Below are 17,368 nucleotides of genomic sequence, written 5' to 3'. Positions count from 1 at the left end.
AGAATTTCTGGTGATGAAATGTTCTCAGTCTTTATAGGTGAATGTTCCATGGGCGCATACAGATGGAAGGATCAAACCCATTCTTCGGTTCACTGTAGTGTGTAATGTTATTGTATATACAGAGGATCCCACGAACCACACTTTTTTGAACTTCCTGGGTCCAGTTTTGTGTGGAATTTTTAATAGATGCTAACTACAGACCTTGTTGTTCATTGGTAAAGAATCTCCCTGCAATGGGAGAGACCTGGGTTGGATCCCTGGGTGGGGAAGAACTGCTGGAGGAGGGAAAGGCTGCCCACTCCAGTATTCTGGCCTGGAGAATTTCAAGGACTGTATAGGGGTCACAAAGAGTCAGACACAACTGAGTAACTTTCACTGTCACTTTTCACAGTACTACACAATTGTGGCTGGTTGAATCTGCAGCTGTGGAATCATAAATAGAGAGGTTTGACTGAATTTAAACAAACTTTTACAGCAGGGTTAGGGCTGGTCAGGACCCCCAAACTTCACATTATTCAAATGTTTACTATCATTTTTATGCCAATAAAGTTGATGTAAAAACGCCTGAGGGTAAGTTACTTGCTCTGTTTATCTCATGTATTGAGCCAACAAACACAATTTTTCTTTCCTGTGACACCTGAAAACCTCAAGTATAGGGCTTGAAGTCACAATGTGTCCATATCTACTTTAGTACCTAGGAAGCACTAGAGGAGGCTGTCAGAGATTAGCAAAGGGAGTCAAGAAATCCAGAGTTCTGTTACCTGCCAGGGATTTGATGCTTACCAAATTCCTGTGCAAGCCTGGAAGACGGTGTCCTGACTAATACAATATGTCAGCTTGACTCTGCCATGGCTATTTAGCTTTATTTTTCTTGGTGCTCCAAAGAGGGATATTTTTTGGTTCAGACGGCAAAGCATCTGCCTGCAATGTGGGAGACCCGGGTTTGATCTCTGGGTCAGGAAGATCCTCTGGCGAAGGAAATGACAACCCACTCCAGTACTCTTGCCTAGAAAATTCCATGGATGGGGGAGCCTGGTGGGCTACAGTCCATGGGTTGCAAAGAGTTGGACACGACTCAGCGACTTCACTTTCAACATGTGAATAGGTATATTTTAATAATAGATTAGATTAACATTTTAATTCGTAAAGCAGATGACCCTCCATAACGTAGGTGGTCTTCATGAAACCAGGTGAAGAGATGAACAGAGGAAAACACTGATCTTCCCCCAATTAAGAGATAATTGGCAGCTGATGGCCGTCACACTGGGCCATTAGTTCTGCTTTTCAACTTAAACATCAGTTCCCCCTCAGTCTCTAGTAGCACAAGACCAGCCTGCAGCTTTTGGACTTACCAGTCTTAACATATATGTGAGCCACTTGCTTTAAAACATGTACGTGTGTATGTGTGTGTATGTGTGTTTGTGTGTGTATGTGAGTTTATGTGTATTATTTATTCTATGTGGGGGACAGTTTTATGGGGGCGAAGACCACAACTAATGAAGACAGGCTTGAATCAAATTCCTTGCTCTGAAAGTAATGACACAGAAGATGTGGACAAGTCAGTTCCACTCAGATGTGTAAACAGTTAAAATAATACTTATCTAGCATGATCTTTGGATGCATTAAAACGCAGCAGAAGAAGAATGTCTCGGAGAGTCTATCGGATCTATCTGGGCCTGGAAGGCAGGCAGTCACCCTCACCACACTTCCTGAGCTGGGGTAGGAGAGTTTTTGTGCCAGAGGCACCTGATCATGCAGGGCTGTGTCTTGGCTGCTGGCACAGAGATACACGGCTGAGTCTGTCAGCTCCAAGGAGCTCAAGTTCAGCTCAGAGCGAGAGTCACTGAACTGTTTTGCTGAGAGTCGATTGGGAGCTGTGCTTGTCCCCTCACTTCCTGCCTGTCATACTGAACGAGGAACCGGGGGCCCTGGCCCAGGGCCTGTTGGTACCAGTACAAAGAGAGGTGTCCAGAGACAGGGGAGCATCCCAGGGTCACTCGCTGTCCTCTTGCTTTAATCAGGTATCTTGGGGTTTGGGTGACTCCAGCATCCACAAGGCCTGTGGGGGAAGAAGATGGGGCTGAGAAACACCGCAGGAGAGAAGCCGATGGTGCCTTGGTTTCAGGCAAAGTCAGGCTAGGAACACAGATTCTCTCCTGTGCCAAGGACCCACCTGCTGCCAGGAGACAAAGAGCCACACAGCAGACGGGGCTGCAGCCCATGGCAGGAGGGGCAGAGCTGTCCGGGGGGGTCTCCTTGCTCAGAGCTCTGCTTCTCTGAGAGCTGGGGTTCTGGGCCTCCTTCCCCTGATTGGAAGTGAGGCAGGGACATCACTGCTCTGATGTCATTGCCTCTGCTGGTTCCCAGGAATCTGACCTCTCATTCCAGGTCAGCTGATCTACGAACGCTGCTCTGTCCTGCAGTCTCTTAGATGACCTGTGAGCTGGACTGCTGGTCTGGGCGAGGCTGGGTTTATGCCCGACGCCCTTCCCCGTGGCTCATTCACTTCTCTCTTCAGGCCGGTGTTTCCCTTTTCTGTTTCTTTCCTACTACCTCCCAGCTCCATACCCTTCACTTTTTCTGCAACCTCAGAGGCTCCTTCAGCATTGCAGAGTTGAAGTTCATGGCTCCCACCTGGGACAGCTAGCCTGCAAATTAGTGCCTGTGCTAGTCAGGCTTCTAGAGATAAAAACACCAAATGAAGCTTTCTCTTAACCCTCCTGTCCCAGGCACTAGGAGTGTCCCCTTACTCTGGTCCAGAAACTTCTGGAGTTTGGCAGTTCCACAGCGACCCCCTGTGGTATATGTGTGGAAACCAAGATTGTCTGCCCAGATTTTATGGTCATGGGATGTGTTCATATTAGAAAATATTTCACTGTTTGCTGACCGCACTGCGTTTTTCCTTGTTTTGTTTTTCCAAAGAACATACATGCAATTAGAAACACAAACTCACAAACCAGCCTGCCTTAAGATTTATGATTTTGTATTTCAAGAGAAAAGAAAGGTGTTCATGCAGGAAATATTTAATACTTTGACTTTTAGAAGATTGTGCTGAGGGAATTGCTACAAACTTGGGTTAGTTTTTGTTGGTGGTGGTGGTGTTCAATTGCTAACTGCAGTCCAACTCTTTGAGACCCCATGCATTGCAGCACTCCAAGCTGCCCTGTTCTTCCCTGTCTCACAGAGTTTGCTCAAATTCATGTCTGTTGAGTCGGTGATGCTATCTAACCACCTCTTTCTCTGCCACCCCCTTCTCCTTTTGCTTTCAGTCTTTCCCAACATCAGGGTCTAGGCTATTTAGATGCTAAAGACAGGGAGTGGTGGAGAATACATACACACACAGTTTGCCTCTCCTTCTCCTGAGGGATACAAAGGAATTATGGTGGCTCAGAGGTTAAAGCGTCTGCCTACAATGCGGGAGACCTGGGTTCCATCCCTGGGTCAGGAAGATCCCCTGGAGAAGGAAATGGCAACCCACTCCAGTATTCTTGGCTGGAGAATCCCATGGACGGAGGAGCCTAGTGGCTATAGTCCACGGGGTCGAAAAGAGTCGGACACAACTGAGTGACTTCACTTTCACTCACTAAGAATTAACTGAGGTTGCATTCTCTTTGAGGACCCCAAGGAGCCTACTCAAACAGGACCACGTAGGGATCATTATAAAGTTCCCTGGGTGATGGGCAAAGACATGACCCAGATGAAGGAGGAGCAGCTAGGCTGAAGTAGAGAAGGGTGGGAACAAGGGCCAGGAAGGTGGAAGAGTAAAGACCCCACATCTGGGGAAGTTGGACAAGAGCAGAGACCACACAAGGGCCTGCCTGCGGGAGAACCTTCCACAGCGACAGGCATGTGGTGCCTGGGGAGAGACGAGAGGGTCTAGATGTACCTGATTTCCCAACACCCTTCCCTCCTGGAGGCCTCATGTTCAGACTGATACTAGGAGTCAGAGCTGGCTAGCATCTTTAGGCTCACGTGGAAGCTATGGTGAAAAGACAGAGTGAGAGCGGACACATGTCCATGAGGCCCTGTTGTCAGGTCTGTGACAGCAAAGATAAAAAACTACTGCCTATGCTGCCAGTATGTCTGTGGGCTCCGAGGCTCCAGTTGCTAGGAGCCTGCTGGGGCTCCCCAAGTTCCAGGCTGCAGGGCCCTCATCTGCCTTTTTGCACAGAGAGGAGGTGGCCGTGCAGCGCCGTGGAGTCACTGCTGGCACAGAAGTACACAGATGTCTGGGAGCGGTTGGCAGATTTCAGCGTCAGAGGGAAGTTCTCTGTGCTTGGTCTGGAGACGCTGTACCCGTCGGGCACATCTCCTTTCACCATGGAGGGAGCCACAGCTGAGTAATGGATCAGCCTCAGCCCGTGTCCCGGGTCTTGTTGGTACCAGCACATATAGTTATGACCCAGATCCTGAGTACAATTAAGTGTGGCGCTCTGTCCTGTCCTCACGACCTGGAATCTGGGGTCCTGAGTGACACCAGCGTGGACCGCCCCTGTGGAGAAGGAGGACAGATGCTGCAGTCACAGTGGACAAGCTCAGTGCTGGCACCCCCAGGGGACCCTGCCCCCAGGACTCACCTGCCTGCAGGAGACAGAAGACCACACAGCCCAGGAGGCAGGGGCTCATGGCGGGGTCGGGGCAGGCAGAGGGCCCTCTGGTCTGAGTGTGGATGAGAGGGGAGAGGGGCTCTCCAGGGAGTCCTTCTGAGATGTCCCTGTCCCTGCCAGGCCCCAGAGCCGACCTGTCACTCAGGGAACCAAGCCCCTTCCCCCAGATGCTCAAATCAGAAATGAACCTGAGTAAACTGTTCACAACAGGGAGATCCATCCAGATCAACGGACATAAGCCTGAGAAGTGGATGTAAACTTTCTCTCAAACTAATTAAATTTTGCATGTGTTCTAGTCCAGAGATAATTTTTCATTAATACTTTTATTACTTTCATTTATCTGCATATTTCTGTAGTTTTTAATCTTGTGGAAATCCTTCTGTCTTTGCATTGACTTTATGACTGATGTGACCCACTAGGACTTCAAGGTTCCATTTCTGTATAATTGACCACAGTCCTGAGATTGTCCCTTCATCTACCATGTTTCTCCAGGAATCTGCTCCCAACCTCACTGCAGGCTCATCAACATTTGAGGAATTGTTTGGTCTATTTCTAATCAATTCACTGACAGACGGTCCACCAGCTAAATGCAGGTACAGCTCGTTCATGTTCACAGGAGCCCGTGTTTCCCATGTCGGGGAGGGAGCAAGCAGAGCCCCCTCAGGCCTGTGACCCACCTTTCTGGGTTTAGAGAAGCTGGTTGCCCACCACCCCAGATGACACATTGGCACAAAGGAATACAGACGTAGGAGGAACATGGCAAGAGGTGGCAGACTCCAGGGTAACTGAAAAATGCTCTTTCTTTATTGAGAGGTTCTTTCCATGGGAATACCTCCTTGTGATGCACAGCTGCCATTCACTGAGTAACAGTTCATATCTTACAGCCCCACACTGTCTCTGTTACACAGAGCCCAGCACGGATATGGACTTTGCTCTGTATGGAGCCATTTCCATGAGGAAAAGAACCACAGGTGCTGAGAACAAACTTGAGCAGAAGCCTAGTTGTAAGTTATGAAGTGTGATATCTGGGCAATTCCCGTCCCCTCAGATGTACAAAGAGTTAAAATAATACTTATCTTGATGATCTTAGTGAGCATTAAAGCATATAAAGAAATGAATGTCTGGGAAAGTCTATCGCTCTACCAGAGACTGGGCTTGGCAGGCTGGCAGCTGACACCCTGGGCACCACTTCCTGAGCTGGGGCAGGGCTGTTTTTGTCCCAGAGGCACCTGATCATGCAGGACTGTGTCTTGGCTGCTGGCACAGAGATACAGGGCGGAGTCCGTCAGCTCCTAGGACCCCAAGTTCAGCTCTGCGCAAAGATCACTGAACTGTTTTCCTGAGAATCAATCTGATATGTTACCTTTCTTACTAACTTCCGTGTTGTAATACTGAATGAGGAATTGGGGTTCCTGGCCCAGGGCCTGTTGGTACCAGTACAAAGAGAGGTGTCGAAGGACAGGGTAACATCTCAGCGTCACTTGCTGCTTTCTTGATTTGATCAGGTACTTGGGTGTCTGGGTGACTTCAGAATCCACCAGGCCTGTTGGGGGAAACAAGGAATCTGTGGGCAGAGCACAGGGGAAGCCTCCTGCTTCAATCCTCATCACCGGGCTTCTGTTGCAGGGTGACAGAACATCTCAGAAGCCCCCAGTGTGTCCAGACTCACCTGCTCCCAGGACGCAGAGAGTCACACAGCAGAGGAGCCTGGAGCCCATGGCAGCATCAGGAACCCAAGACTGCTGCTGGCTGGGGGCGGGGCTCCTGGGCTGAGAGGTGTAAGTGCTGACCCTCCCGCTTCCCTGATTGGAGCGTTTGCCTATGACGTCACGGCTCTGTGTCTCTGCAGGCTGCCCTTGTTCACTGGACCCCTCAGCATTACCCAGGGCTGGCTCCTCTATGCCCTTCCCCGTCCTGACAGCCCCTCAGCAAGTTTGGGTGTGAGGTGAGTTTCATCCCCTGGTCCCATGTGCCCACAACATGTCTTGTTCTCCTCTGCCTGACACTCAGCCCCAAGACCTCACCAACCACCCCAAGCCCTTCACCTCCTCCTCACATGCTGATCCAGGATACGACCCCCGTGAACATCCTGAGGTTCCAGGCACATCTCCAGTTCCCTGGGCAGGGAGGAGTCTGTGCTGGTTCCATATGTCTTGGAACAATTCAGGGAACTCAAACCTGCTCCCAGATGCAGGCATGATATAGCCAAGGTTCCCTGAAACTGCCCTCTCCAGAGAGATTCTCAACCCCTCCCAATACACCCTACTTACCTTGGAAACACAGTGCCTCCAAGTAGCCAAAGGTCCAGGGTCTCATGGATTTGCACCATCTGTTTAAAGCAAGGGTACAAAAATCCAGGACCCTGTACACACACACACACACACTCAGACACAGACACACACACACAGACAGACACACTCACACACAGACACACACACACACAGACACACAGACACAGACACACACACACACAGACACACACAGACACACACAAACACAGACACACACACACGCATACGCACACCTGTTCTACTGCCTTCCTAGCCTGGCTGATAGGGTTTATCTTCAAATCCACTCTTAGCCTCTGGAGGCAGAAGACTTTATGAGCCAAACTTTTTACTGAGAGAGAAATGATTGCGGCACCACTACAACGATGTAGTTATCTAAGATGGAAATATATAATCATAGAATAAATACTCTGAGCATCTCAAGTGAATCTGCCAGCAAACATGTGTTCCATAAGTACTTCTGATTAATCACATGTATATATTTCCAGATTGTGTATTTAAATTGAGCATTATCAAATTCTAGATAAAACTTTTTATAAAGAAGTTTTAGAAAGATGATCTCATCTATTTCTGCACTTATAACATCTTGATATAATGGAGGTGATGTATGATATATTTTGACTTTGAGAAGATTTTGATGAGGGTGCCAGGTGGTGGCAACCTGGCCTTGGTAAGATGAGATGCTAAGGAAGTCAGGGCGGGTGGTGCAGTGGGAGAACACACAAAGATGATCTGTCCCTCTGAGATGAACTCCCATGAGTTTTTGGATGATTGATGATTAACTGAAGTTGATTTCTCTTTGATGATTCCATCCAGCTTGCTCAAAGCAGAGCACGTGGAGGGTCCACTTTAAAGGCCTCCCTGTGAAATGTGAAGGGACCTGAGGCAGATGAGGGAGGAGCCTGTGGCTATGGGAGAGAGGGCCAGGGAGCTGATGCAGAGAGGTGGGGAGAGGAATGTCCTGCCTGCCTGGGAAAGGTAGGCAAGAGAAGGGAGCATGTGAGAGTCAGGCTGGGGGAGAACCTTCCAGAGAGACATTGATGAAGTGCCTGAGGTAAGACAGGAGGGCCTATTTAAATCTAATTTACCAACATCCTTCCCTCCTAGAGGTCTCAGGCTCAGGTGATGACTAGGAGTCAGAGCTGGGGAGGGAGGATGCAGCGGAAAGACAGAGACTGATGGTGGACACATGGCCCCGAGGCCTGGGAGTGAGGCTGGGGCAGCGTTGTCCACACACCCAGGGTCACACTGCAGGCCCGTGGTCCCCAAAAGCCCAAGGTTTCTGGTGCTAGGAGCTAGCTCGTAGGCAACTAGTACATTTTGCACAGAGAGGAGGTGGCCATGCAGCACCGAGGAGTAACTGCTGGCACAGAAGTACACAGATGTCTGGTTGCGAATGGCAGACTTCAGTGTCAGAGGGAAGTTCTCTTTGTTTGATCTGGAGACGCTGTAACCCTCAGACACATCTCCTGGCTCGCTACTGGGTGCAGCAGCTGAGTAATAAATTAGCCTCAGCCCGTGTCCTGGGTCTTGTCGGTACCAGTACATATAATCATGGTTCAGATCTTGAGTACATTTCAGTGTTGTGCTCTGTCCTGTCCTCATGACCTGGAATCTCGGGTCCTGAGTGACACCAGCGTGGACCGCCCCTGTGGAGAAGGAGGACCGATGCTGCAGTCACAGCGGACATGCTCAGTGCTGGGACCCCCAAGGGGACCCTGCTCCCCAGGACTCACCTGCCTGCAGGAGACAGAAGACCACACAGCCCAGGAGGCAGGGGCCCATGCCGGGGGCGGGGCAGGCAGAGGGCCCTCTGGTCTGAGTGTGGATGAGAGGGGAGAGGGGCTCTCCAGGGAGTCCTTCTGAGATGTCTCTGTCCCTGCCAGGCCCCAGAGGAAACCTGTCACTCAGGGACCACGCCCCTTCCCCCAGAGACTCAAATCAGAAATGAACCTGAGAGAACTGTTCACAACAGGGAGATCCATCCAGATCAATAGGCATAAGCCTTAAAGTTGTTGTAATATTTCTCTAAGCAGTTTGCAACTTGATGTACTTTTTCTAGAGATAATTCTTCATTCATATGTATACTACTTTTACCTGCATATTTCTGTAGTGTTGAATCTGAGGAAAGTCTTTTGGGCTTCCTACTGCCCTTTATGACTCATGAATGCCAAATACACGTTCAGGTGTCTAAGTAAGTGTTAGTTGATTAGTCATGTCTGACTCTTTGCGACCCCATGGACTGTATGTAGCCCACCAGGCTCCTCTGTCCATGGGATTCTCCACGCAATAATACTGCAGTGGGCTTCCATTTCTTCCTCCAGGGATCTTCCAAACTCAGGGATCAAACCCAAGTCTCTTACATCTCCACATTGGCAGGCAGGATCATTACCACTAGCGCCACCTGGGAAAGTGTCTGTTTCTGCTTTCGTTAATTAACCACAGTCCTTTGGTGTCCTTCTACCTGCAATGATTCTTTTGGCATCTGGTTCCCCAACCGTAGGTCAGACTTATCCCCACTTGAGGAATCCTTTGGCTCTATTTCTTATCAATTCACCAACGACGGCTCGCCTGCCAGATGTATTTACATTCCTATATTGTCCCCTGGACGCAATGCTTGCAGTTTCTGAAGTGAGAGGGGGAACAGCAAGCAGAACCACCTCAAGCTTGGGACTCGCCTTTCTTTTTGGAGAGAAGCCAGTTGCCCAGCACCACAGATGACGTGGGCTTCTCTCAGATTGTGAGAGTGGGAAGGAACCTGCCTGCCAGTGCAGGAGACGTAAGACATGCAGTTTTGATCCCTGGGTTGGGAAGATCTCCTGAAGGAGGACGTGGCTACCCACTCCACTAGTCTTGCCTGGAGGATCCCATGGACAGAGGAACCTGACTGGCAACAGTCCATGGGGTCACAAAGAGTCGGACACGACTGAAGTGACTGAGGCCTCACACACTCACAAGCGGATGACATGTTGGCACAAAGGAACTTGTATGTGGGAGGGATACAGGGAGAGGTGGCCGACTCCAGGTTGAATGAAAAGGGCTCTGATTTTACGTGAGACGTGCATTCCGTGGGAATGCTTCCTTGGGAAGCGGGGATTGCATTAATTGAGTAACAAATATCATAGAGCTCCTCAAAGCCTTATCTTGTTGTACATCATTCCACACAGCAGGACCCCACACATGCTGCACAGCTCTGCTCTCTGCAGATTCTCATGGTATTGGAAAGCAGGGACCCTAAAAATTATGTAGCTATTCCTGGTTACAAGACTGTGGACCTGCGGTGACCTCCTGATGTGCTGGTTTTCCCAGAGCATGACCACACGTCACAGGTCTGGGTGACGCACCATTCCTGGCAGAGGTCAGTTGGGGGCATGGTGAGGACCACAAGTGATAAGGTCAGACTCGAGTAGGATTCCTTGCTCTAACAGTTAAGAAATATGAGATCTGGGCAGGTCACTTTCCCTAAGATAAATGAGCAGATAAAATAAAACGTACCTTGCAAAATCTTTGTGAGCATTGAGACATACCAGGAAAGAATGTCTGGGAAAGGCTGTCCACTCTACCAGCACCTGGGTCCCGCTGGCTGGCAGTTCACGCCCTACAACCACTTCCTGAGCTGGGGCAGGAGTGTTTTTGTACCAGAGGCACCTGATCATGCAGGGCTGTGTCTTTGCTGCTGGCACAGAGATACACGGCTGAGTCTGTCAGCTCCAAGGAGCTCAGGTTCATCTGTGAGCGAGAGTCACTGAACTGTTCACCTAAGAATCGATCTGGAAGGTTTCCTTTTTCATTCACTCTTGTATTGTAATACTGAACGAGGAACTGGGGGCCCTGGCCCAGGGCCTGTTGGTACCAGTACACAGAGCGGTGTCCAGATTCAGGGGAACATCTCAGAGTCGCGTTCTGCTTTCTTGATTTGATCAGGTATTTGGGGGTCTGGGTGACTCCAGAATCCACCAGGCCTGTTGGGGAGGAGACAAGGAAGCTGAGGGCAGAGCACACGGAAGCCTCCTGCTGCAGCCGTCATCACCAGGCTTTTATCTCAGAAAGGCAAAGACATCTCACATGCTTCCACACTGTGTCCAGGACTCACCTGATCCCAAGAGGCAGAGAGTCACACAGCAGAGGAGCCTGGAGCCCATGGCAGCATCAGGAATTCAGGACTGCTGCTGGCTGGGGGCGGGGCTCCTGGGGTGAGTGGTGTAAGTGCTGAACTTCCTGTGTCCCTGATTGGAGCATTTGCCTATGACATCACTGCTCTGTGTCTCTGCAGGCTGTTTCCTGATCCACTGGACCCCTTGGCAGGACCCAGGGCTGGCTCCTCTATGCCATTCCCTGTCCTGACAACCCCTCAAAAAGATGGGTGTGAGGTGAGCTTCATCCCCTGGTCCCATGTGTCCACAACACTCTTGTTCTGCTCTGCCTGACCCTGCCTGACCCTCATGACCCAGCGCTCACCAGATACCCCAGGCTCTCACCTCCCCTTCCCACGCTGCTCCAGGAGACGGCCCCCTGGGCACATCCTGAAGCTCCAGGCATGACCCCTCCTCCTGAGCCGTGAGGAGTCTGTGCTGGCTCCACGTGTCCCAGGATCATTCAGGGAACTCAAATCTGCTCCCAGGTGCAGGCATGTAGCCAAGGTTCCCTTAAGCTTCCTTCCCCAGGGTGCCTCTCAGCCCCTCCCAGGGCACCCTGCTTACCATGGAAACACAGTGCCTCCTTGTGGCCAAAGGTCCATGGTCATATGGATTTGTAGCCTCTCTTTGAATCAAGGTTTCAAAAACCCCATGCCCGGAATACACACACACACACACACACACACACACATATCTGTTCTACTGCCTTCCTAGCCTGGCCAATTAGGATTGATCTTCAAATGCACTCTTAGCCTCTGGAGGTAGAAGACTGTATGATCTGACCATTTTACTAAGAAGGAAATAATTGCTGCACCACTACAATGATGGTAGTTAGCTAAAGATGGAAATATACGATCATAAAATAAATGCTCAGAGGGTCTCAAGTGAATCTGCCTGCAAACATGTATTTATAACTACTTCTGAATAGTCACAGACATATATTTTCAGATTTCCTATTTAAATTAAGCATTATCAAATTCTAGATAATACGTCCTTTTTATTAAAAATTTTATAAATGTGGACTCAATTATTTCTGCACTTATCAAAGCATGATATAATGGTGTGATGCAGGATAGATTTTGACTGTGAGAGGATTTTGATGAGGGAGGTTAGGTGAGATGCTAAGGATGTTGGGAGCAGGGGTGTCGAGAACACACAAAGACAGTCTGTCCTCCTTCAGGTGGGCTCAGCTGAGTTTTTGGATGATTTATAATTAACTGAAGTTTGTTTCTCTTTGATGACTCCATACATCTTGCTCAAAACAGACCACATAGAGAGGCCCCTTTAAAAGCCTCCCTGTGACATGGGAAGGGACCTGACCCAGATGAGGGAGGAGCAGTGTGGCTGTGGTAGAGAGGGCCAGGGAGCTGATGCAGGGAGGTGGGGAGAGGAAGTCCTGCAGGCCTGGGAAAGGTGGACCAGAGCCGAGACCAGGTGAGAGCCAGGCTGGGGGAGAACCTCCAGAAAAACAGACAGATTCTGCCTGAGTGAGACAAGAGAGTCTAGATGTATCTAATTTACCAAAACCCTTCCCTCCTCGATCTCAGGCTCAGGTGATGACTAGGAGTCTGAGCTGGTTCACAGGGAGGATGTGAGGAAGCATCTTCCAGGTTCACAGGGAGGATGTAGAGGAAGGACAGAGCCCGATGGAGGACACATGGCCCCGAGGCCCAGGAGTGAGGCACAGGCCAACCTAGTCCACACACTCAGGGTCACGCTGCAGGCACGTGGTTGCAAACTCTGAGGCTTCCGATGCTGGGAGCCTGCACGGGCCCCCCTGTCTTTTTGCACAGAGGAGGTGGCTGTGCAGCGCTGTGGAGTAACTGCTGGCGCAGAGGTACACAGATATCTGGGAGCGGTTGGCAGACTCCAGCATGAGAGGGAAGTTCTCTGTGTTTGATCTGGAGACGCTGTACATCAGTCACATCTCCTTGCTCACTAGTGGGCACACCGGCTGGGAAATTGATCATCCTCAGCCCGTGTCCCGGGTCTTGTTGGTACCAGCACATGTGGTCATGACCCAGATCCTGAGTACATTTCAGAGTCCTGCTCTGTCCTGTCCTCACGACCTAGAATCTGGGGTCCTGGGTGACACCAGCGTGGACCATCCCTGTGGAGAAGGAGGACCGATGCTGCAGTCACAGTGGACATGCTCAGTGCTGGCACCCCAAGGGGACCCTGCCCCCAGGACTCACCTGCCTGCAGGAGACAGAGACCACACAGCCCAGGAGGCAGGGGCTCATGGCGGGGCCCGGGCAGACGGAGGGCCCTGTGGTCTGAGTGTGGATGAGAGGGGAGAGGGGCTCTCCAGGGAGTCCTTCTGAGATGTCCCTGTCCCTGCCTGACCCCAGAGCCGACCTGTCACTCAGGGGGCCACGCCCCTTCCCCCAGAAACTCAAATCAAAGAAGCTGGGAGAGTAAATTCCTAGGCAGGTTGATAAGAAGTCCAGGGTCCCCAAGGAAGAGAAAGGTGTCCAGAGTCCTCGAGGAAGAGAGAGGGGTGTGGGGCTCTCAAAGAGAAAAGAACAAAGGTTTTTTCTTCTTGCTTTGTTTAGTCCACATAGCACTGTACCTTGCTCAAGCACATGTTTCTCCTTACCAAAGACCTTCTGACTAATCTTATTGTTTTACGATGTATATTGTGGAAGTGGGTTTGGTAAGACCTTTCTATTGTCAGTTCTAATCTTGGTAATATAAGATGTATGTTGCAAGTGGGTCTGGTTAAACTATATAAGACCTTGATAAGACTAGCAAGTGGGTGCACTCTCCTCCCCCTTCAATGTCTATGTTAGAAGCTTTGTCTGTCCCTTTTTATACTTTGGAGCTTCCTGGTGGCTCAGAGGTTAAAGCGTCTGCCGGCAATGCGGGAGACCCGGGTTCGATCACTGGGTCGGGAAGATCCCCTGGAGAAGGAAACGGCAACCCACTCCAGTATTCCTGCCTGGAGATTCCCATGGACAGAGAACCCTGGTAGGCTACAGTCAACGGGGTCTCAAAGAGTCGGACATGACTAAGTGACTTCACTTTCACTTTTCACTTTTTATTCCTTAGTAAACCTCGGCTACACAAAAGCTCTTGAGTGATAAAGACTTGTCCCTGGTCTAAGAAGAAGCTAAATCTTCTTCAGAGATCACGAATCTGACACCATTCAATGTAAGCTCTCAAACCTGAGTGAACAGTTCATAACAGGGAGACCCATCCAGCTCAATGGACGTAAGCCTTACAAGTTGATCTAACCTCTCTGTAAAACTGATTAAATTTTTGTATGTTCTAGTCCAGAGATAATTTTTCATTAACACGTGTGTTACTTTTATTTATCTGCATGTTTCTGGAATTTTAAATCTTGGGGAAATCCTTCTGGCTTCCTGCTGCCCCTTAGGACTCATGTGTCCCAATGGGAATTCAAGACCCATTTCCACTTTAATTGACTGCAGTCCTGAGAATGTCCCTCCACCTATCATGTTTCTCCAGGTATCTGATCACAACCTCATCGGAGGCTTATCAACATTTAGGAATTATTTGGATCTGTTCTTATCAATTCACTAACAGACGATCCGCTGGCCAAATGCCGCTACAGCTCCTTCTGTTCACAGGAGCCCTTACTTCCCATATTGGAGGGGAGAGCAAGAAGAGCCCCCTCAGGCCTGTGACCCACCTTTCTGAGTGGAGAGAAGCCGGTTGCCCAGCACGAGTTACTTATTGGCACAAAGGAATACAGACTTAGGAGGGACGTGGAGGAAGTTGCAGTCCCCAGGGTAATGAAATATGCTGTTTTTATTCGAGACATTCCTCCCACGGGAATACCTCCTTGTGAAGTGTGGCTGCCATTCACTGAATAACAGTTTATATCATAGAGCCCCAAATTCTATCTTGTTACACGTAACCCACATGCATATCTAATTTGTTCTGTAGGGAGACATTTCCATTGGTGGCAAGTCACCACAGGTGTTGAGAAGAGACTTGACTCAGAATCCTTGCTATAGCAATTATGAAGTATGAGATCTGGGCAATTCATGTACACTCGGATGTATAAACAGTTAAAATAATGTTTATCTTGATGATCTTTGTGAGCATTAAAACATGTCAAGAAATGAACGTCTGGGGAAGAGTGTCCACTCTGCCAGGCCTGGGCCTGACAGGCAGGCAGTCGACATGCTCACCACACTTCCTGAGCTGGGGCAGGAGCGTTTTTGTCCCAGAGGCACCTGATCATGTAGGGCTGTGTCTTGGCTGCTGGCACAGAGATACACGGCTGAGTCCATCAGCTCCAAGGAGCTCAAGTTCAGCTCAGAGTGAAAGTCATTGAACTGCTTTCCTGAGAATTGATCTGATATGTCCCCTTTTTGTATCACTTCCCTGTTGTAATACTGAATGAGGAACTGGGGGTCCTGGCCCAGAGCCTGTTGGTACCAGTACACAGAGCGGTGTCCAGAATCAGGGGAACATCTCAGAGTCGCGTTCTGCTTTCTTGATTTGATCAGGTATTTGGGGGTCTGGGTGACTCCAGAATCGACCAGGCCTGTTGGGGAGGAGACAGAAGAAGCTGAGGGCAGAGCATAGGGAAGCCTCCTGCTGCTGCCCTCATCACCAGGCTTCTATCTCAGGGAGGCAAAGACATTTCAGGAGCTCCCACACTGTGTCCAGGTCTCACCTGCTCCCAGGAAGCAGAGAGTCACACAGCAGAGGAGCCTGGAGCCCATGGCAGCATCAGGAACCCAAGACTGCTGCTGGCTGGGGGCGGGGCTCCTGGGGTGACTGGTATAGAGTACTGATCCTCCTGCTTTCCTGATTGGAGCGTTTGCCTATGAGGTCACTGCTCTGTGTCTCTGCAGGCTGTTTCCTGATCCGCTGGACCGCTTGGTTGGACCCAGGGCTGGCTCCTCTATGCCATTCCCAGTCTTGCACAGCCCCTCAGCAAAGGGTGGGTATGAAGTGTGCACTCTCCCCATGTCTCCATATGTCCACAATATGACTTTTCCTCCTCTCTCTACCCCTTCCTGACACTCATCACCAAGCACTCAGCAGCCACCCAGACCCCTCACCCTCACTTCCCATGCAGGGCACCGCTGAGTACATGCTGCAGCTCCAGGCGCATCCCCACTTCCCTGACCCTGAGGAGTCTGTGCTAGCTCCATGTGCCCCAGGATCACTCAGGGAACTCAAACCTGTTCCCTGACACAGGCTTGTAGTTAAGGTTCCCTAAAGCTGCCCTCTACTGGGGGACTCTCAACCCCTCTCAGTACACCTTGCTTATATGGGCCCACACTGCCTCCTAGTTGCCAGTGGTTCACAGTCTCATGGAATTGTAGCCTCTGTCTAGGGCAAGGGTACAAAAACCCCACAACCTGAATACACGCACACACACACACACACACATTCTACTATTATACTGCTTTCCCATTCTGGCTGAATTAGGGTTGATTATCAAACCTACTCTTAGCATCTGGAAGTTGAAGACTCAATGATCTGACAATTTTACTAAGAAGGAAAGAATTGCTGCACCACTGCAATGATGGTAGTTAGCTAAGATGGTAATAAATGACCATAAAATAAACACTCTGAGGATCTCACGTGAATCTGCCTGGAAACCTTTATTTCATACCTACCTCTGATTATAAGATGCATCTATTTCCACATTTCCTATATAAATTTAGCATTACCAAGTCCCAGTTAATACATTTCATAAAGAGGTTTTATATATACGAACTCATATATTTCTACACTTATAAAATCTTGATATAATGGGGTGATGGAAGATATATTTTGACTTTGAGAAGATTTTGATGAGGGAGGTGGTGCCAACCTGGCCTAGGTTAGGTGAGATGCTGAGGAAGTTCGGGTCGTGAGAATGAACCCAGAAAACCAGTCTCTCCATCAGATGGACTCACATGAGATTTGGATAATTGATAATTAACGGAAGCTGATTTCTCTTTGATGACTCCAGACAACTTGCTTAATGAAGACTACATGGAGAGGCCACTTTAAAAGCTTCCCTGTGACTTGGGAAGGGACATGACCCAGATAACTGAGGAGCAGCATGGGTGTGATACTGAGGGCCAGGGAGGTAAGGAGAGGAATGTTCTGCCCACCCAAGAAAGGTGGGCAAGAGCGGAGACCACGTGAGAACCAGTTGGGGAAAGCCTTCCAGAGAGACAATATTGAAGTGAGACAAGGGGATCTATTTTTATCTAATTTACCAGCAAGCTTCCCCCCTAGAGGTCTCAGGCTCAGGTGATGACTAGGAGTCAGAGCTGGAGAAGCATCTTCTTGGTTCACAGGGAGGATATAGAGAAAAAGACAGAGATGGATGGTGGACACATGTCTCGGAGTCCCTGAG

General features: G+C 49.7%; 1 protein-coding gene, 1 pseudogene and 2 gene segments (V, D, J or C); 1 reads left to right on the top strand and 3 right to left on the bottom strand.

Moving 5' to 3' along the window:
- Positions 1–17,368, top strand: part of LOC122673888 — a 67,388-nt pseudogene that overhangs the window by 40,275 nt on the left and 9,745 nt on the right.
- Positions 3,599–5,137, bottom strand: LOC122674689. The segment is given in 2 exon segments: positions 3,599–4,492; positions 4,578–5,137. Coding segments are annotated over 2 exon segments (591 nt in total).
- Positions 7,116–11,434, bottom strand: LOC122673892. Its single transcript, XM_043871803.1, has 4 exons — positions 11,374–11,434; positions 10,544–10,857; positions 8,632–8,713; positions 7,116–8,544 (listed from the first exon to the last, which is right to left on the bottom strand). The coding sequence occupies exons 1-4, from the start codon at positions 11,432–11,434 to the stop codon at positions 7,745–7,747; spliced, it is 1,257 nt and encodes a 418-aa protein (XP_043727738.1). The 3' UTR covers positions 7,116–7,744.
- Positions 13,094–15,740, bottom strand: LOC122673891. The segment is given in 4 exon segments: positions 13,094–13,141; positions 13,227–13,307; positions 15,192–15,550; positions 15,683–15,740. Coding segments are annotated over 4 exon segments (537 nt in total).

The sequence above is a fragment of the Cervus elaphus genome, chromosome 18, assembly GCF_910594005.1.
Source record: "Cervus elaphus chromosome 18, mCerEla1.1, whole genome shotgun sequence".
In the NCBI taxonomy this organism is placed as follows: domain Eukaryota; kingdom Metazoa; phylum Chordata; class Mammalia; order Artiodactyla; family Cervidae; genus Cervus; species Cervus elaphus.
Note: the sequence above shows the minus strand (reverse complement) of the source record. Positions and strands in the feature narration are given on the sequence as shown.